General features: G+C 40.1%; 1 protein-coding gene across 3 annotated transcripts in view; it reads right to left on the bottom strand.

Annotated features, from left to right (window-relative positions):
- Positions 1-2,538: 2,538 nt before the first annotated feature.
- Positions 2,539-22,271, bottom strand: part of DDX10 (DEAD-box helicase 10) — a 230,579-nt gene continuing 210,846 nt past the window's right edge. For 2 of the 3 annotated variants that reach the window (XM_089512692.1, XM_089512696.1), the window contains exon 18: positions 2,539-3,197. In XM_089512692.1, the coding sequence (XP_089368818.1) occupies positions 3,023-3,197 (175 nt within the window). In that variant the 3' untranslated portion in view covers positions 2,539-3,022. Of the gene's footprint in view, positions 3,198-20,324; positions 20,458-22,271 lie in introns of those variants that run through there. The other variant, XM_089512693.1, reaches the window with a different exon arrangement.

Consider the following 22,271-nt stretch of genomic DNA (forward strand, 5'->3'; position numbering starts at 1 on the left):
GCATAACAGTTTGTGTGTTGGACTATGATTCTGGGAAACCAAGGGTTCAAATCCTTGTTCAGTCATGGAAAACCACTGGGCACGTTATCTCAGAGGAAGGCAATGGTAAACCTCCTCTGACTATATCTTGCCATGAAAATGCTAGGCTAGAGTCACTATAAATCAGAGCTGACTTTGAAGGCTCATAGCAACAACAGTAAAAAAAAAAGATAGTAAAATAACAGCAGGAAGTTTTATTTTGCCTATTAAAATGCAATAAATTATATTTAGATGTCTATTCATCAGTTTCTGGTGTGACTTTCCTTGAGCCTTTTTGTTTGGTCTCCATCTGAGGCATCACAGTTGATTGGTCAAGTTAATACCAAAAAGGTCCTGAACTCTTCCCATTGATTTTGCCAGTGGAACCTCTTTCATCATTTTGTCAGTGACATGATAAATAGAAATGGTTTGTGTGTAGCTTTGAAGCATGCAAGAAGGGGGTGAGGAGAAAATGGCATTTCAGTTGAGGTGTATAAACATTTCTGAGTGAGAGCAAATTATCCTCACTGTTAAATTAGGAACAGCGCTGCTATTTTTGAATCGTAACGCAACAAGACTGAAATTTGAACAATTTTTGATTGCTGTTGCTAATCACCGAGATTGTAACGGCAAGCTGAGATAAAATTTCAAATTGATAGCTGCTTTGGAATTAAATATAATTTACTCATTTGCAGAGTTCTGAATCACAATTTAAAATTATATTCAACATGTAAATGAAAGTTGTTGGTTTTTTTTTTTGTTTGTTTTTTTGCAATTCTTCAACATCATTAAAAGCAGTATGCTTCTTTTCTTTGAACATCAAAGTGGTTTTGAGTAAAGAAATGTTATGTATTTGGTTGGTTCAGATAAGTTTCTTTCTGCAGCAAAGTAAAAATCTACTACTGGTGATGGGGAAAAAGTATGTTCTGTTTAATGACACTTCTCCATTCTTTCCAAGCAAAACAAATGTAAGGATCTAACAATATGTCACTGGGAGCACCAAACCAAAGGAATTTGTTTGTGTGTCAAATTGATATCTTGGTCCATTATCGACATCGTTTAACAATTTGACCAGAAATAAGACTTCAGTCAACAACATCATAGTTGCTCTGCTCTTAATATCCGTATGCCAAAAGTTGCTGTTGAAAACAAACTTTTCTACCTTATGTTAAGGGTTGTTTTTTTTCAATCTTGTTATTTTTTGTACCTCATCTTATACTTGCAGCTTACACTTAGGCAAGCCAACAGTACCTCTAATTTGAGAGTTGAGAAACTTCCGTTGGTTCAAAATGTAGGCAATGGAAGGGACATTCAAAAGCGTTGTACTTTCATTGCACCAGTTATGTTGGTTGCCATTTGGCTTCTAGGCCCAGTTTAAAGGGCTAGCTTTGTCCTCTGCCCTTCCTCTGTAGTCACCACACCCTTTTTCTTAGTCTTTTGAAACTGGAAAGTCTCTGCCCTATTTTAGCACTATGTGTGACAGTTGTGACATGTGTATATGTTTTAAGCAAGTAGACTGCAACCTTATTTTCAAGTAAACCAGCCTAAATACCTTACAGGCACCAGATCCTGTCTGATCTTGGAAGCCAAGCAGGGTTAACCCTGGTTACTATTTAGATGGGAGACTGCCAGTGAATACCAGGTGCTGTAGGCTATATTCCAGAGGAAGGAACTGGCAAAATTGATGCCTTCTCAACCCTGACAATTTGCTTCATTCCTACCAGGGCTGTTCCTCTCCTGCCACTCCCTACTTTGCAATTCTTTTTCAGCTACTTATCTGAATAGACAGGGAGGGCATGAAAGAAGGAGAGCCCAGAGAGTTTAGGGAGCAAGTTGTGCAGAAAGCTAGCTGAGAAAGAGTGGCAGAGTAGGGGGTGGCAGGAGAGAAGCAGCCTTGGTAGGGAAGAAGTGAATTATAGGGATAAATAGTCCATGGGCCTCACATTCAAGGAAATATTCTACTCTGCTCTCCCTTTTTCAGTGTTGAACCATGTAGACGCTTATAAAAATTGTGCAATTTTAGTTAGTATAAGTGCACAACTTTGCCTTGGTGATGTGTGCTGTATTCCAACTGTACAGCTTTAACATCTGTGTGAAGTTGACAAAGCTTTGCTGATTTGCTGTGCCGATAACAGCAAAAACAACAAAAATCCCACAGGTTGGGAAGAGGGAGAGGAAATGGACTTATTTTCCATAAATGATTGTGGAACTGGAAATGAATGACAAGAAAGGAAGTGCATCCTGAATGCAGTCATCACTGTCTTCCCATCTTCCCTCAGTTACTTATTTTCTAGTTCACACTCACTAAATAACTGTATAGCTGTTCTACTCTTCCCTTTCTACTAGATCATTTGTAATTTTTTGGGGAAGATGCAATAGCAGGGAAACCTGGACTGGGCCCTGCATAAAATTCCATGCATTAGGCACAGTGACAGCACACTAAAAGCCTCAACTAGAAGCAACACAGAGTATTCTAGTTTGGACAAATATCAGTTTAATAGACTGAGATTTGGCTGGAAATGAAGGATAAACAAAATTTATTCCAAGTTTACAAAATTTCAAAAAAAAAAAAAAAAAAAAACAAACAGCTTTCAAGCAAATCACCACAGTTAAATGATACGTCATTTAGTTTTGGAAAAAGGGTATATCGTTAACATAACTAAAGGGGAGGCATTTATTCATTCAAAAAAGCAATGTTCGGTCCTTTTACTTTTTAACAAAGCTACCCCACGATAAGAACGTTTTATAATTCTGATAATTTATAATTCTTATGTACATTAAGGTCTTAGTATACATTTTAGAGCAGTTTATTGCCATCTTGAAAGTGTGATCCGATATAGCATTTAAAGTCAGCTGAAAACTGAAATTGGTTATGAGCCATTCAATGAGAAGACTTTGATCTCAGGCATTCATACAATAATATTAACTGGCATTCGGCTAGCCTGTTGCCTTTGTAATACAAATATACAAAATAGTTTTAAAATAAGAGTGGCCAGGGGAAATATTAGCTTTGACTGTTGAGCAGATGTAATACTAGAGCTTCATCCTCTGCAAGGGAAAGTCCTGTATCTAATGGTTCAAATGAATCTGCTTGGCTGAGTTTCATCTTCTTTCTTTTTGGCTCTGTCTCTGCTGCTGATGTTCTTCTTCCAAGAAACTGCTTGTCCATCCCAAGATCACTGCAAAAATAAGTCAACAACTCTTTTAAGATGTGTGATTTTAGGCCAACAGGCACCATTCAAGCAAATAATTCAATTTAAATGAGGCAGGGTCATAAGAGACAAACATGGTGACAGTTGTGAAGAGAAAACCAGACATGAACAACTCAAAATCTTTTTTAAAAAATGTTTCTGGGGAGTAGTGGTGTGAAAATAACTGATGAAAAATAAAGCAGACAAAATAAAGAACCAATTCAGATTAATTTATGGGTAGAATGCACTTAACCCTGACAGTAGACAACCAACACATCACATACGAATTAGATATAAATTGAAGTCAATACTGTGGAGTAAACCCAGTGGCATCACTAGGATTGACATCAGCCAGTGTGATAACCCATGGTGTAACCCCCCTGTTGGTGCAGTGGTTAAATGCCAGTACTGCAGCCACTCACTCACAGTAGCAAGGTTATGAATTCGATACCAGCCAGGGGCTCCAGGGTTGACTCAGCCTGGCATCCTCCCGAGGTAGTTATAATGAGTACCTAGCTAGTTAGGGACAATTAGCTTATACATTGTAAACCCCTTGGAGAGTGCTTAAGTGCACTGATAAGTGGTACAGAAATGTACTTGCTATTGCTATTGCTGTTGACTTCCTCCCATGACACACCATACAGAATCCTTAGTCATGTTTTTTGTAAAAACATTACTCTTAAATCATAATTCCCATATATTACTGAATATAATGGTAATAATTGTGACATAAACAACTACCTTTAAAATTCAGTATCATACACACAGCCTGAATGTACAGTCGCCCCTCCTAACTCGCAGATCTCAGATCTGTGACCTCGATTATGCACGGAGGGGCGAGCTCCATTAATTCTAATGGCGCGCGTGCCTGAGCCACACCTTATTCAAGCCTATGAAGCTTGAATATGTGCAAGGCTCCGTTTTCATAGGGGTCCAGAATGGATCCCCCATGCAAACAGAGGACCAACAGTATTTACATGTACATAGTTTCATATGATTAACGTGAAAATTTGGTAAGTTGTGATGTTTTTAAAGAAAAAATTAAAAGATTTTTTAAAATTAAAATGTATTTTTTTAAAAAAACTGGGGCCTCTCCTTTCTCCTCCGACTGAGCCTTGCCCACTCACACCATTTCTTCAGCATTTTAAAGGGATGCAGGCAAATGTCACAGCCCAGTTCTGCCAAAAGGCATACAGTGTGCCCTTGCCTTACGCGGGGAATCCGTTCTGGACCCCTCCGCATAAGGCAAATGGTGTGTATGCTCGACCCCATTGAAAATAATGGGGCTCGTGCATGACATGCAGTGTGCGCGCCACAGGCACGCACGCCATTGCAACTCTGTTGCGTGGCTTTCAGCATATGCTGAAAGCAGCATAAAAGGTGCCCATGAATGATGAAGGCGCGCTATATTTGGGAAGCAGTGGGGTCACCTCCCCCTTTAGGGTGTCACCTGGTGCAGTCCGCACCCTCTGACCCCCTAGTGATGTCCCTTACTAAACTTATTTCACCTTTGCTTCACGCCAACCAAATATATTACCTACATGTGTCAACGCCCCCCCCCAAAAGTCAACCTACTCCAGTACCACAGTTTTCACAACTGCCAATACCCAGGGGAATCCCAGAAAGGAGGGTTTAAAAAATAGCAAAAGTACTTGGTGGCACTCTGCTTGCAAACAATGGAGGGCTTACACAGCCATCCTAGCTAGCCATTATTCTGGCTCTCCCACTTACCACAAAACACAAGATGCAGTCCCACATACCATTGCTAAGCATAAACTGAGTGGGCAGTGGAAACATCAAACACAGACAGTCAGACAGCATCTTCCATCTCCTAGATGAGTACCTAGGTAGTTTAGGGCTTCACAAGATGTGTGGCACAAAGAGCATTGTCCTGCAAGAGAGTGCAATGGCCTCTGGCTCAGGAGGGAAGGAGTTGGGCTACTATGGTTGCCTCTCAACATCTACAGTTACAAGCAGCTGCCTCTGGAAGAGCCAGCTCTGAAGCCAATGAGGAAACTATCCTCCATGAATCTATATGCACCATTCCACCAAACTTTTAAAGGAGATTTCATTTCTCTTCATGTTATGGGTGGCAAGGTGGGAACCTGTCCAACAGCTCAGTCCCCCTCCCTTTAAAATAAGCTTTCTCATTCTTTAAAATCTTTTTGTGTTGCCAGCAGAGCTCCTCCTGGTAGCCTGCATTCACTGCCTGCAGTGGCACAAAAACATGCTCAAGCAGGAGGTGGAAATGCGAGATGGAGCAATGACAGTGTTGCTTAGGGACTTGGGAGTTCCAGGACTGTGGCCTTGGGCCAGTCACTCACTCAGCCTAACACACTTCATAGTGTTGTTGTGAGGATAAATTAACAAGGTGGAGAGCTTTGCCAATTTACACTGCCTTGAGCTGACTTGAAGGCTATAAATTAGTAACAACATAATAAAAATTAGTAACAACATAATTTTAAAAGAGAGGAAGAAAATATGAGTATTAAATGAGATAGAGAGCTCTGAACTTTTGGATAAGATCAATTACATTATATGTTAGATTGCAAGAACATAAGCAGGGCCCTAGTGGATCAGACAAAAGGCCTATCTCATCTAGAATACTGAGAGAGTATTTAAACATTATGACTACAGTGTGGTATAGCAGTTTGAGCGTTGGACTAGGACTTTGGAGACTAGGGTTCAAATCCCTGTTCAACAATAGAAAACCACTGGGTGCTCTTGGGCAAGGGACATACTCTCAGCCCCAGAGGAAGGAAATGGCAACCCCTCTATGAATAAATTATGCCAAGAAAATCCCATAATAGGTTTGCTTTAGGGTTGCCATAAGTTGGAAATGTTTTGAAGGTACACGACAATAACAACAAAGTAGCAGAAAAGTCTCACATGTTTGATGCTGACTTCCTCAAAAGTCTCAAATTGTGAAGGAATGTTTCAATCCAAAACATGTCAGGTTTTTACAACTAACAAATTTCTTTCAGGAGCAACCTTTTTGTTTCTCCTTTTTCTTCTCCAGAGTCACCAATCACCCCTGTCACTCATATGTCACCTATATTGTACAACATGCATTTGTGCAGGCTAGAGATGAGGAAGTTTTCATTCAGCTCTAGTTTCATTGTTTGTGTTGACCCACAAATCCTCTCATCTATGGGAGTTGTGGTGTCAAAACATACTGCCTTGGGTCCCTTCTGGGAGAAAGGCAGCATACTAATGATATGAAATGAAATAAATAAATAAATTTGGGGAGAGAAACTTGGTATTTAACCACAACTCACTGCACTATTACTGGGAAATGCTGAGACATGTTTTCTTTTTTTCTGGGAGTACTAGATTCCCTATTTCTCCAGCTATCAAAGGAAATTCTTGTCCACCAATCTGTATACCTCTGCAGCATCACGTTTTCCATCCCAATCTGCCCACTAGTATTAGAAAATGCAAGTACCAGTTGGTAATGTTAAAACAAGTTTCTCCTAGCTGTAGGTGCTATTAATTTTGATGTGGCAGCAATATGTTGCATCACATAGCCACTAACAGTTGCCTAGAGATAAGACTTCATGCATCCATCAACTCCAATGATACTCCAAAATAATACTACCCATGACGCGCTCTTTCCAATTATCCAAGTGACTCCTCCTGAGATTTGCACTGCTTCCGTGAGTCGCTAGTTACCTTTTAAGGGGAGTCAAATTAAAACATTCTGTTTGAGATTTGTTCTGAATTTCCAAAAGGAGACTAACAAACTCTGACTACTTTCCGCTGGGAACTACTATCAACGTCTTGGCCAAGACACCTAGATGAATCCAGCATAATGTATTTGTACAAAATTCCATGAATAATAGAGTTCACTGCTGCATATAAGCCAGATAAGATGTATTTATCCTGCATGTGGAGGAGCATACAACCAGGTCTGAAAAGAAAATAAGCTGGTATTAGAAAAATCATGAAAGAAAATATAATAGAAAGCAAATGATGATATTCCACTGTGCAAGTAAATGGGTTTAATCCAAAAGTGATACTGTGCTGGTAGAAAGTTATTGTGCAAGGTGGGGTATGAAAAAATGCTTTCCTTCAACGTCTCCTTTATTGACTTTTTAACAAAAACAAAACATGTCCTTAGAGTCTATGTATCTCCTCACAAGACTCGGCAGTCAGATTTAATGTTGTTTCCACCAATTATTTAAAGTGTTCTGGAAGCCTGGTAATTTGGCCTAAATCTGGTGTGAAGTGGAATACAGTCTGAGACGATCTAATAAATTAACTAAAGGTACTTATTACTGGGATAATATTTTGTATAGTTGTGGTTATATGCCTTCAAATGGACTCCAACATAACAGCAACTCTCTCATAGGGTTTTCTTGGCCAGATTTATTCTGAGATTTGTCATTGTCTTCCTCTTAGGCTGAAGGAGTGTAACTTGCCCAAGGTTACTAGTGGGTTCCCATGGCTGAACTGGGAGTTGAAGAGAGGCTGGATGTCCATCTGTCAAGGTGCACTGATTGTATTTCTTTGGCAAGGGGTTGGACTGGATGGCCCTTGTGGTCTTTTCTAACTCTATAATTCTATGAACCTGGTTTCCAGGAGTCCCAGTCCAACATTCATATCACTACATCATGCTGGCTCCTGATAATATTTTACAGAAGGCAATATTGATAGTTAATAAGATTAATTTTAAGAATTCCACAAGAAACATTTTTTTAAAAAATCTGAAAGAAACTTGCTATCGCAAACCTCTCAAGGACTTTTTTTACACCAGTCAAATTCCCCAAGCTGACTCTACCCAAATTCAAACATACTCACAAGCATCCCTAAATTATATTTATTACATTTCACTGCTTTTCACTCAGCTTTTCATCTGTTCTTTTCTCACACACCTGTAACCAACCCACCATCCTTCTGTCTCCTGAAATCTCTGTCAGAACAGATAGGCATGTTTTTCTTCTTCACTGGGCTGACTCTTCAGCTAGTAAGATTTTAATGCTTTAACATCAACCAACATAAACCAAGCCCAATCCTGCATTTGCCTAAATGGGATACCTGATTTTCATACAGTCCTGACCCATCACAATCATACACATTGGCTTGGAAAAGAGTGGGCAAAATGTAGTCCTTGTGCAGCCTTCCAAGCTTGTTTGTGTGGTCTCACTCCAAGCATTTGGAAATGAGTTCAATCACAAAATAGCCTCCAGATCAGGCCATGGGGCCATGGATGTGGCCTCCCAAACCTTGATGTTGCTCATATCCATTCTTAAAGGTCTCTTTAAGGCTGAGGCAGTAGGTAGGAGGATTATCGGAGTTGATTGTCTCACCTTTTGTAAGTACCTGTCACAGTCACAGGACTGAATTCAAACAGGGTTGTTCTTTTAACTTTGCATGTGCACCCCTTGGGATTTCGGGGGATGCTGGAAACCCCTCCTGGGCTTAAAAACATAATGAAATTACACCACACACTTCCTAGAGGGCAAGAGGAGCTATTCTGAGTTATTTTTAAAATGAAAACTGTTAGGGCAGCATTGCAGGGGAAGGGAGACCAGATGTCCTAACTGCAAAGGAGGACAGGGCAACGTAAAATGTAAGGCATTCAAGAAAAATGTAGGGCATTCCAAAACAAAAGCTAAAAACCTCCATATAAACATAGATTCCTCAGAGTCAAAATGGAGATCATTTTGGAATTCTTCCTGGTCAGAAGATTGAAATGTAGGATATGTCCTGGAAATGTAAGCTATATCGGGGAAGGGGGTGCTAGGGAGGCATGTGTGGACTATGGAGCTCTGGAAGTTGTCCACTAATGCCCACATATCTGATCAGTGTAACTCATCTCTTTGCTCAAAATACAAAGGGGCAGAAAGAAATCCCATACTCTCTCTCCAAATCGGAGGAATGGCTATCTAAATGACAAGTGTGGTTTAATGTACACAAGTGAAAAATGAATTGTCAGTGTGGCAACAACAAAACATTCACCAGTGTGAACACAAATCAGCCTCTGGTCTAATCCATATGGCATTTCTTATATTTTCAATAAAGTGCACTGAACACAGTAATACTTGGTTCTGAGTATATATACGATGGTGATGCAGGACAAATTGAAACCAAAGAAGAAATGAATGGTGATTAACAAATCTTACTGCTTTCCCTGAGACTCAGTCACAACTAATGTCAGCTCTATCAGAGCATACACGTCATTAGTGTCTCTCAGGTATCATCACTTTTAACACTGAGACAGGTTCAAAAACCCCATGGTCAACTTTATCTTCCCAGGTCTCTCATGGTTTTTCTTACATTAATTACTTCCTGATCCGTCATAATACTTTCACAGCATTCCATCAGCTTTCATGAATTGATCCTAAATCTTGAATAGCTTGAACAAAAGCAAATTTACATAGGATTTTTAAAAACATAGTTTATGGTAGAAGCTGCATAGTACTTGACACAGAACGGAGCACTGTTAAAAAATAAAATAACATTTTAAGTTTATCTAATATGTGCCAAACCAGTTTTTTTCTTAATATACCGATAATGAGGTTTGATACAATGATGCACAACAGGTATAAAGCCTGTTCTGATCACTGTTTTCCAATATTTTGGTATTTTAAGACTGTATCGATATACAAGATGAATCAGTTTCTCAAGGTATGTTACTGGACCAAGAAATTGGTCCTCTATTAGGATTGATTTTTGGTTACAAGAATTCACTTAACCCAAGAAGTACAAATCAGTCAGTTTGCAAGTCATCAAATTTGTTCCTGTTTTTAAGATGACAACTATCTAGTGTATTGTTATGGTGGTGGTGATGCTAAGATTACCCTATCACAGGGCTTTCTTAGCAAGATTGGTTCAGAGGGGGTTTGCCATTGCCTTCATCTGAGACAGAGGGAATGTGAGAACCCCAAGGTCACTTGTTGTGTTGCCATGGTCAAGTGGGGATTTGAACCCTGGTTTCCTGGAGCTTTAGTCCAAAATTCAAAGAATTTCACCACACTATCTCTTGCTGTTTTTGTCCTCAAAAATCCTCTGCACTACTCCCCTCCTTCAGGCTGATCTGAAATCTACCTAGTGATGTGTGAAAGTGTGTGTGCATGTATAATATATACAGATGGGTAGCCAAAACACATTTATCTAGCAAAAATTAAATGTGCACTGGATGTCAGCTGATGAGGAACATGTGTAGGAAGTGCTATTGGGCTCATGTCCTGCTTCTAGACTTTCCACAGGGACATCTCATTGAGCACTGGAGGAGCAGAATGCTGAATTCGATAGCAATTTGGCCTCATCCAGCAAGGATCTTCCTATCTTCTTAAATGCATTCTGTTTCAGTCAGCTTTATTTAGAACTGTGGAGCAACAGGGCCCTATCACTATTAAATAGGTATTAGGGCTTTAAAAAAAAAAGTACATATTAAAATGTGACTGTCATAAGCAATATCAGGATAGAAAGATGAAATCCTAAAATAAATAAGTCAGAAAAAATATTTTCATTTTTGCTGCCTCTGCCAAGTTGGATAAAATTAGACCTGCCTGTTTTGCATTGGGATTGCAGGTGCACAATCCATATGCTTTGCCTACCTGTGCTGCTTTATGTCACCAAGACCACATCCAGACTGTCATTCCCTACCTTTCTATTAAACTGAAGAAAGAAAAAGAATATACAATTATTGGAGGAAGATCAGGTGCAAACCCAGAACTGCATCTTTATTGCACATGGGTGGCAAACTGACTACTAAGGTGTTGTTATTGTGTGCTTTCCATTACCTTCCCTGTTATTAGCATATCATTAATCTAACACTAACATTTTTGATGAAGCAACGTTTAGAAATATTGGGTCAAACCCAGGAATAGTCATACTTAGAGCAGAATAAATGAAATCAATGGGACTTGATCAGGTCTAACTTAAGTCCAATTGATCTCAGCGGGTCTACTCTAAGTATGACTGCATATGAATTCAATCACTTATTGTTGACATTGTTTTGTGCCTTCAAGTCATTTCTGACTTTTCTTGGCAAGATTTGTTCAGAGGGGTTTGCCATTGCCTTCCTCTGGGGCTGAGAGAGTGATCCTTGTCCAGGGTCAACCAATGGGTTTCATGGCCGAGCTGGGAATCGAACTCTGGTTTCCAGAGTTGTAGACCAACACTCAAAACCACTACGTCATGCTGCTATTTTTATATCTTGTTACGGAGACCGGTAAATATTTCTTTGCCTTGTTTTTCATGGGGAGAGGTTGGTAAGAAACAACAATAACGACAACAATAATAACAACAGTTGTTGTTTTCACAATGCTCTTGTAACTCAGGTAATTACTGTGACCCTTTTACTGCACGGTGAATGAGAGATTCCCTTAGTAATGGACTGATTAAATTTGTGAAGTCTGTGTAAAGACCAGTCATCAGCAGTGGCTACATGTGATTGGTCACTGGGAACCTAATGCCATCAGTATTCCCCTGACGTCTCTTGTGTAGGGGAGAGTACTGCAAAGCCTTTCTGGAGGCCATTAGGTGGTAATTGCTGCTATTCTAGCACTATTCAGGCAGCAAAAATCCCAAGTGGACAACAGTGCCTGGCATCGGTACATGACTAGACCAGGATATTTTCCTGCCTGAGTTTAGGGATAAAATGGCATCCCCCTTCTCCTTGCATGTCAACTTTCTGGACTGCATCTTTCTTCAGTGCTGCTACAGGATGGTATTTTCTACTGTTCCCATGGGAATCAGTCTAGATTAGGGGAAAGACCTTGTAGTATACAGTTCCTTCCTCCAACAACTTGCTGTTGCCTCCCAACATCTGTTGCCTTGGGTGGCTGCTCCACCATATCCAATGTCAGGAATGAGCCTGAGATGGTATCGTTGGCACAGAGCAAAATGTTTAAGTGTGATCAGATAAGAAGGAGGGCAACGACTGGTTCAGTTTTCTCAGATGCCTGCAGTATCTTTCTCAACATGGATACAATATGCCAGTTTTGACAGATGGCAAGACCAACAAGAGAGCAAACTCAACAATGCCTTTGGCTACTCCTTTTGCCCATCTGCTCAAGCTCAAACTCACAAGAATAGGACAGCATCTGCACTGCAGAAATAATCCAGTTCCACACCACTATAACTGCCATGGCTCAGTGCTATGGAATTCTGGGAATTATAGTTATGTGAGACATTTAGCCTTCTCTGTAAGACAGCTCTGATGCCACAACTATAAATTCCAGGATTTGTAGGATGGAGCCATTGCTTTTTTATTTTTGTGATGTTATTTTTTCAGTCACCTATTACAGTATTTGGAGCTGCTTGATGGAACATCATTTACAATTTAAGTCTGTAAATGTGTGTACAGTAATGGGGAACATATTATAGCAGGGATCACACTACAGATGGGATGAGGAAACTGTAGCCACATATAACTCCACAAAACCCTTTTCATGCAGCCTCCTGGCTACCCCAATCCTCCTACCCGCAAATGGTTGCCCCCAAATGTTGCCAAGGGTGTGGGAGTCAGTTTTGGCACATCCTCCCATGTCATTTTATCCCCAGGAGATGACTTTTTTTTAGAAAAAGAAATTATCTTTTGTGTTGGAGGAAAGGCCTCCTCTGGGGCCAGAACGGCACAAAGAGGAACAGTAATGTGATGAAATTGCACCTCGTGACCTCTAGGAGGGATTGGAGACAAAAAATTAATTGGGGGGCAACAGGGGCAGGGTTCTCTAAGGCCTCCTTGGGGATTAATATGGCAGTCTAAGCCCCAACAGTTGCTAGAAACTTGCAGGACATCTAGTTCCTGCTACAGAGAGGAGGAGGAGAGAGGTAGCTGGACAGCCACTGAAATCTACAGCAGAGGCAGAGTTGATTGAGCTCACTGCCACAAATTGTTGAAACATCAGGAGCTTTAACATTGGTGTTTTCTGGAAGATTCTTTTTTCAGGAGGAAGCCCACAGTCCTGTTCCAGTAATTTCCTAAGACTTTTCAGTATGGACACTGAAGGAACCACGGCAGTCACCTGCAACTCTTGTGGGATGTTTGTCTTCTTGCCTACAGAAGTGGAGAACTTCATATGCCCCAAGTGCAAGTTGGTAGCCCTCTTGGAGGAGAAAGTGCAGCAGTTGGAGTCCAGAGTAGCTACACGTCAGCATATCAGGGAGCAGGAGGATTTCCTGGACACAACAGAACTAACAATCCTGGACGAATACAACGCAGAGGAAGATGCTGGAGCCGAGGAGGTCACTTCACATACACAGGAGGCAGACAGCTGGAGGAATGTCGCACAGAGAAGTAGGCCAAGAAGGGATTGTTTGGGGAGGTTGCAGCTAGAGAATCGATTCGAAGCTCTTTCCCTTATCAAGGAGGATGAAGAAGAGCAGCATGGACAGACTTCAGGGACAGAGCAGGCAAGCCCGAGAGTCCCACCCAAGGGAACAGCTGTTGCTAAACCTCGGAGCAGGCGTGTGGTCGTAGTGGGGGACTCCTTGCTGAGGGGTACAGAAACAGTGATTTGTAGGCCTGACAAGATGTCTCGAGAGGTGTCTTCCAGGGGCAAAGATCCGTGATGTGACAGAGAGGCTGACAAGACTGGTCAAGCCTACTGACCAATACCTCTTCCTTTTGGTCCACGTGGGAACCAATGATACTGCAAGACACAGCCTGCAGAACATCAAAAGGGATTACGAAGCACTTGGTAGGAAGCTGAAAGGAATGGATGTACAGGTTGTCATCTCGTCTCTTCTGCCAGTTGAAGGGCATGATCCAGGAAGGGAGAAGAAAATAGCGGATGTGAACAACTGGCTTCGCAGATGGTGCCGCCGAGAACGATTTGGATTCTTTGATCATGAGCTGCAGTTCCATGAGGAGGTACTTCTTGCAACGGATGGGTTGCATCTTACGCCAGTTGGAAGAAATGTTTTTGCCAACAGTCTCAAGAACTTGATCAGGAGGGCTTTAAACTGAGTTCCGTGGGGAAGGGAGACAATATAAAGGAAGGTGAAAGGGCTGGAGAAAATAGTCAAACAGACATAGAGGAAACAAGAAAAAAAGTGCAAGGACCCAACAGTGGGAGGCAAAAAAACTTGCACAAGCAGCAAGTAAATGGGACCCGTGGTCTGCGATGTCTCTACACTAATGCACAGAGCATGGGAAATAAGCAAGATGAACTTGAACTCCTAGTACAACAAAGCAAATATGATATAATAGGCCTCACTGAAACCTGGTGGGATGAGTCTCATGACTGGAATGTGGAAATAGAGGGGTATAACCTTTTTAAGAGAAATAGGCCAAACAGGAAAGGAGGAGGAATAGCACTATATGTCAGAGATATTTACACCAGTGAAGAGATCCAGGACATCAATCCTGGAAGCCAGGTGGAGAGCATCTGGATAAAAATTAAAGGGGAGGGAAACAACAAGGATGTTATGGTGGGAGTCTACTACAGACCCCCAAGTCAGACTGAGGAATTGGATGATATCTTTCTAGAACAGATGACCACACAGTCAGAAAAGAGAGATGTAGTAGTGATGGGCGACTTCAACTATCCTGATATTTGCTGGAAGTCACTCAGCAAAATCCTCAAGGTCTTGCACATTCCTCACTTGCCTGGAAGACTATTTCATGGTCCAAAAGGTGGAAGAGGCAACAAGGGGATCAGCTATTTTGGATCTGATCCTAACCAACAAGGATGACTTGGTTAATGGGGTACAAGTGGTGGGATCATTAGGTAGAAGTGACCATGTTCTCCTGGAGTTTGTTATACAATGGGAAGGAGAAGCCAGGCATAGTCAAACACACATTCTAGACTTTAGGAGAGCGGATTTCAGTAAACTTAGAGAAGTATTGAGAGTGATCCCATGGTCAGAAATACTAAAAGGGAAGGGAGTTCAGGACGGATGGGAGTTTCTCAAAAGAGAGATACTGAAGGCACAATTTCAAACAGTTCCAGTGAGAAAGAAAAATCGGAGGTGTCTCAAGAAACCAGGATGGATGACTAAGGAACTTTCAACCGAGCTAAGTTTGAAACGGAACATGTATAAGAAATGGAAAAAGGGGGAAGTGACAAAAAAGGAATTAAAAAAAATAGCAGGCATTTGTAGGGGTAAAGTCAGAAAAGCTAAAGCGCAGAATGAACTCAAGCTTGCTAGAGAGGTTAAAAAGAATAAAAAGGGATTTTTTGGATATGTCTGCAGCAAAAGGAAGAAAAAGGAAATGGTAGGGCCACTGCGGGGAAAAGATGGCAAAATGCTAACAGGGGACAGAACAGGGGAATTTCAGCACAGAATAAGTAGAGATAGTAGAGGAATACCTTGTTAATCTAAATGAATTTAAGTCTCCAGGACCAGATGAACTACATCCAAGAGTACTAAAAGAACTGGCAAATGTAATATCCGAGCCATTGGCAATCATATTTGAAAACTCCTGGAAAACAGGAGAAATCCCAGCAGACTGGAGGAGGGCAAACGTTGTCCCCATCTTCAAAAAGGGGAAGAAAGAGGATCCCAACAATTATCGTCCAGTTAGTCTGACATCAATACCAGGAAAGATTCTGGAGCAGATAATTAAACAGAGAGTCTGTGAACATCTAGAAGGCAATGCCATAATCACAAAAAGTCAACATGGGTTTCAGAGAAACAAGTCATGCCAGACAAATCTGATCTCTTTCTTTGATAAAATTACCAGCTTGGTAGATGAAGGGAATGCTGTGGATATAGTATATCTTGATTTCAGTAAGGCCTTTGACAAGGTTTCCCATGACATTCTTGCAAACAAGCTTGTAAAATGTGGGCTAGACAAAGGAACTGTTAAATGGATTTGTAATTGGTTGACCGGCCGAACCCAAAGGGTGCTCAACAATGGCTCTTTTTCAGCCTGGAGAGAAGTGACCAGTGGGGTCCCACATGGCTCTGTCCTGGGCCCAGTGTTATTCAGCATCTTTATCAATGACCTGGATGACAGAATTGGGAGCATACTTATCAAATTTGCAGATGACAGCAAATTAGGAGGAATAGCTAATACTCCAGAGGACAGGATCAACATTCAAAATGATCTGAATAGACTAGAAAGCTGGGGCAAAGCTAACAAAATGAAATTCAACACAGAGAAATGTAAGGTACTGCACTTAGGGCAGAAAAATGAAATGCACAGATATGGGATGGGGGACACCTGGCTGAATGAAACTACATGTGAAAGGGATATGGGAGTCCAAGTAGACCACAAGTTGAACATGAGTCAACAGTGCGATGCGGCAGCTAAAAAGGCCAATGCAATTTTAGGCTGCATCAATAAAAGTATAGTGTCTAGATCAAGAGAAGTAATAGTGCCACTATATTCTGCTCTGGTCTGGCCCCACCTGGAATATTGTGTCCAGTTCTGGGCGCCACAATTCAAAAAGGACATTGAGAAACTGGAGCGTGTCCAGAGGAGGGCGACTAAAATGGTGAAAGGTCTGGAATCCTTGTCCTATGAAGAACGACTCAGGGAGCTGGGGATGTTTAGCCTGGAGAAGAGAAGGTTAAGAGGGGATATGATAGCCCTGTTTAAATATTTGAAAGGATGTCATATTGAGGAGGGAGCAAGCTTGTTTTCTGCTGCTCCAGAGAACAGGACCCGGAACAATGGATGCAAGCTACAGGAAAATAGATTCCACCTCAACATTAGGAAGAACTTCCTGACAGTAAGGGCTGTTCGACAGTGGAACAAACTCCCTCGGAGTGTAGTGGAGTCTCCTTCCTTGGAGGTCCTTAAGCAGAGGCTAGATGGCCATCTGCTGGGGATGCTTTGATTTGGATTTCCTGCATGGCAAGGGGTTGGACTGGATGGCCCGTGCGGTCTCTTCCAACTCTACGGTTCTAACCAAGGCTTTGCAATGGCATCCCATTCACACATTTAGCAGAGAGTTATTAAGTGGTGAGAAAACAAGCAATGAGAAATCAAGACTACTGAAAAGGAAAGTAAGCATGAACCATGCTTAGTGGGGAAAACAAACAAAAAATCTGAAATATGGGGAAAACCTGACAGTACTCCTTCTTGGCTGATGATCACTAAAAAGGGACAATTTTTCTCTAATTTTGAAGCTCATTCAAAAACGCTTTCTTGACTGTGCCATCTCTGGACAAAATATCAACATCATGAACAGATAAACAGGGTTTTGGGATAGCTGCTAAGTTATTGCAGAATATTCTTTCCATAAATCCAATGTGTGACATAGGCTAAAAAAGTGCCCTCACCTACCACAACCAGCATGGTGAATGCTCATGGGTGATGGAAATTATAGTTTCAAATCTCTCAAGGGCCTAAATTGGAGATGGCTAGTTCAAATGTCCATTTGACTCAAAGATCTTGGGCAAGTCACTGTGAAACCAAACCCAACTGTAAAATCTTTTGGATAAGAAATCATACACTGTGAAATTCCTAAGTTGTTAAATTAAATATTTAAAATAACAATTTAAACATCAAGTTTTATATATAGCTATATTATATTTAAGTCAGGTTAATTAAAATGTCTTAATCCTATTTGCAATTCAGTCAACTATTTCAGTGGCAGGAATGGATCTGAAACCAAGGAGCTGACTGAAGTAGCAATCAGGGCTTCTGTTCATAATAAGGTTAGCAATTAAAACAAAGGATAGTATAAAAAAGAAAGCAAAACAAAATCTAAAATGGGACTTCTGGGGGGTGTAGAGAGATGCTTAGGTTGCCGCCCATTAATTTTAAAATCAGTTACCAGATAGATAAGATTTTTCTTCCAGTCCAACCAACACCACAAAAATTCATCCAGAGCTTTTGAGATATGTCGTTGTAAGCTGGGGCAATCAAAGGAATGCTTTTGGATTAATGTTGAAAGTACATGCTTAACAAATGGCCCAGATATGTCTCTAGATTATTCCTAGCTATAGTAGTGCTTAGATGAGTTGAAAAGATGGCAGCTCCAGAGAGCATGCTTGACATGAAAAGAATGGATGTGAACATTAAAACCTCACAAGGCATTTCAGCAGAAAGATGCACTTGCAGCTGATCAGATCCAAAAGCATGAGCTACACAGTAAATCTCACCCCCCGCCCTTGAAAATTGGAAATTTTACTTTTCTGCACTATAACTCTTAGAATCTCCTAGTCACTGGTCACATTGACTAGGGAATTTTGAATGGGGATTGCTGTCAAGAAATCAGAAGAAGACTAGGACTTGGAAGGGCTACTATGAATGAACTAGAAAAGATGATCAAGTGTAAAGATATATAATTGGATGCAAAAATCAAGATTGTTCATCCCATTCTGTTTCCAATTTCTATGTATGGTTCTGAAAACTGGACAGTGAAGAATGCTGATAGGAAGAAAATAACTCATTTGAAGTATAGTGCTGGAGGATAGTTCTGCGAATACCCTGGACTGCCAAAAAGACAAATAAGTCCGTCCTAATTTCCGTCATTTTTAGCAGTTAGTAGGAATATACTAAAAGTGTTACTAAGTGCAGCCTGATCTCTCCCCACAGAAAAGTAAAGAGAAAGACTTGTTCAGCAGATGGCATGACTCTTCAATAGGCCTGTGTCCCTGCATTTCTTTCCAATATAGCTCTTGTAAAACCTGTTAATCTCATTTAAAGTTAACATCAGTAATGCACTTTCTTGGCCTGGTATACAGCTTCATGCAGTTTGAATCTCTAATTTATTATTTTTGTAATGGAAGCTGGTTTGCCAACATAAAACAACAGAGAAGGAGGGAAGTGGACAGTCCCTTGAGAATTGGTGTTTTGGTAATCAAGGACATTGGGCTGCAAACCACACACATAGATTTTAATTTACAAGGCCGTAGCAAGAATTCTAATGAAGATTAATTAATGCAGACCCTTCTGCAGAGCCCCAGCACGGCTTTTTCCTCACTCAGTATCAGAATGTTGACTGCAGATAGCAGTAGTAATGAAAATACATTGTGTATCAGGTTATTCTCTTTCTAGTCACTCAATGTACACTGTAAAAGTTCTGAAATAAAGCTTATAAAGCCACTAAGGAAAAAGATTTGTCTCCATAAGATTCATTATTAGTCTAGGTGCTCTAGAATTCAAGACTGGATGAAGCTGTTTTGAACTAACCAAGGGATAGTCAAAACATAATGAGGAAAACCTAGATCACTGATCAAAATAAGGTCTGTAGTCTTTAAAAAATATTTGGACTAAATGGCCAATAAAAGTAATTAATACACTATTCATTCCCCCTTAATCTATTCTCTAATTATATGGATACCATTGGCATGATTTGATACTGGATTGTTTGAACCAACACTTGTTTGAACTAGGAGTGGCGAGCCCTTTCCAACATGAAGGTTGCCATTGCACCAAACAATATAGGGCTGAAGGGCGGGGTATAAATAACAATAACAATAACAATAACAATAACAATAACAATAACAATAATAATAATATATGGATTCATGCAGGTGAGGGGAGGTAAGACTGGTGGGAAGTAAGAGGAAAGATTTTGTTATGATATCTTAGAAACCAAGCCTGGTTTGTGGTGTTTCATCCCTCTTCTCAGGGAGGCTCATGAGAAGATGTGCAGGACTACTCAAAGGTGGAGGGAATAGGGAACTTTCTGCACACTTGCATCAGTTAACCATTATTATGAACCAAATTACAGTAGTATATTACCTGCCTTTGAATGTCCCCTTATAAGGATATGAAAATATAAGAAAGAGACATAATGGATCAGAGAACCTATATCCTTCCTGTTTTCTACAGTAGAAGCATGTGCCTTTGCTTCATTTTGACAGACCCTAAAACCTTAGTTGAACTGCAAACCAAGTGGAATTGAGCCCTGGAATTATTAACAGATGCCCATGAAAAACCCACAGGGACAGAGCCCTATCCTGCTGCTGTTCTGTGGTAAAATATATTCAAGAGGCACATTGCTTTTGATCTTAGAAGTAGCATATAGCTATCTTGACAAGTAGCCTCTCTTCAGCTGAATGTCTCATTATTTTACAAACTAGAAGCTTTATTCACATTACAGACAAATCTGTCTAAGCTAACAAAGCATTTTGCATAGCATTTAAGAATGTTCAAAACCATGGTGCAATCGGTGGAAAAATAAAAGCAAACACACTCAACCTACACGAGAATACTAACTCATAATGAGGCCACCAACTAATCATCACTCGCCTCGGTCACCAAAGCTTCATTTCTCCATTCCTTCAGGCACAAAACTTCATCTTCTTCAGTCTGCTGAAGCTGCGGCTGCCAAAACTGTCTTCATTGTCCATCATTCACTGTTACACGGTTTGCTCCCTCTCTACTGCACTGCACATGAGATTAAAATATCCTTCAACAGCTTGTGCTATTCAGCCCCCAAACCATCTCTAGGTATTGCTAGGTTTGCCCCCATATCCTCCTTGCCATGTTTCTTGTTTCTTTATTCCATTCTCTCTCCTTTTTTCCAAACCACCTCAAAGTAGTTACTTATATTTTTAAAATATTTATGTATTGTTTCACCAAAGTTCAATGTGGCTTACAAAAGTAATTAAACTTGTTAAAATAAAATATAAGTAGCATACACCAGTAGATATGCAAGACTTTTTAAATATTAAGCTGACAAAGACCTTTACACCCTCTAACTGCTTTTCAGCATGGCACATCCTTTCTGGTAAAGTGCATTAACCATTTTTTCTTATACCTCTTTGTATTTCTAATGCTTGGTCCTACTCAATCTGTACCAGACAATTTGGTAAATATAGAAACTTATTCTTTGCCATAGGTTATTTGGCCAACCAGTATATTTTATTTGAGTTTTACAGAAAACTAGACTTAACAACTTTAGAAGTTTCTAAAATTTTATTCAGCCACCATTTAGCATGCTTTCAAATGGCACTGCAGCAGTTTTCTAATACCTGGCACAATAAGTATTGCCAGTTCAGTAGTTCACTTTTTCACTTAATTTGCTCTTTTTGTGAGCCAAATGTATTACCATTCAATTTCTGCATTCCTTGCCAAGCCATGAAAGAACTGATTATTCCTCACACATAACTTAATCTTAAAGTCTATTGCTATTTGTGCTCTAAAGCAGGGATGAAAATTATGAAGTCTTCTCGGTCTTGTTGAAATATATCTCTCAACATCCCTAATTAGCCCAGCCAATGGTGAACAATGCTGGAAGTTGCGGCTCTTTTTTTAAAAAAAAATATTCTCATTGAAACACAATAAACATAACATACACACCAATTTCGTTATTTACATTTTACAAATGGTTTTCAATAAACAACACTTTCTACTTTCCGGAGATTTGTTCTGTCTAAATCAACTTGACCTTCATTTCCACCACCTATTTTTCCTGATCCTCTACCAGAAAATCAAGATCTTACAGTCCTACACACTGGTGATTAACTGAAGTTAATGAAAAGTCCAGTGTCAACTTTGTTCTAGCTCAAAATTTCCTTTCAAAATGGTTGAGGAATTAGATACATTAAAAATTAAATTTGACAGTCTGATGAATATTTAGGGATATTGCTTCTATGTCACATTTGACCACCCCCAACACTTCACCATTTTAACTATTTAAGAGTATGATAGCTTTAAACACTGATGTGATAAATGTCACTAGATATATCAAGAATTCATATTACATGCTTGGAGTTTTAATTACTCATTTGAGGAGGGACAGCTTGAAGGCAGTTTCATTTCAAGACAAATTTAAAGTAGTGGGTAGTATATTGTTTTGCCCATGAGGATAAAGTAAGGCTAAAAAGCTTTCCACAACTAGAGACAGGCAATGAGAGGCAATTCAATTTTTTTAGTAGAAAGTTTCTGATTCTTTTCTTTTTTTAAGTACTCTTGTTTAAAAGAGGCAATATCTGCAGCAGCTAACTTTCATCCTAGGAAGCAACACAACAACAAAGGATGATGGTGAAGAAGATGTCTGTCAAAAACCTGTATCATAGAATTACAGAATTGGAAAGAACCTCATCTTGTTCAGTCTCTGGCCAAAGACAGAAAGTTCCACAAATGACAGCACAGAATCATCCCAAAATTGTCCTTTACTAATTATATTTCTACAATATCTCTTAAAACTAATTCCTGTGGCATTATACAACAATTAAAAAGATAGGCGGGATACAAAC

The sequence above is a fragment of the Sceloporus occidentalis genome, unplaced genomic scaffold, assembly GCF_023333645.1.
Source record: "Sceloporus occidentalis isolate IW3139 unplaced genomic scaffold, rSceOcc1.0.p SCAF_2, whole genome shotgun sequence".
In the NCBI taxonomy this organism is placed as follows: domain Eukaryota; kingdom Metazoa; phylum Chordata; class Lepidosauria; order Squamata; family Phrynosomatidae; genus Sceloporus; species Sceloporus occidentalis.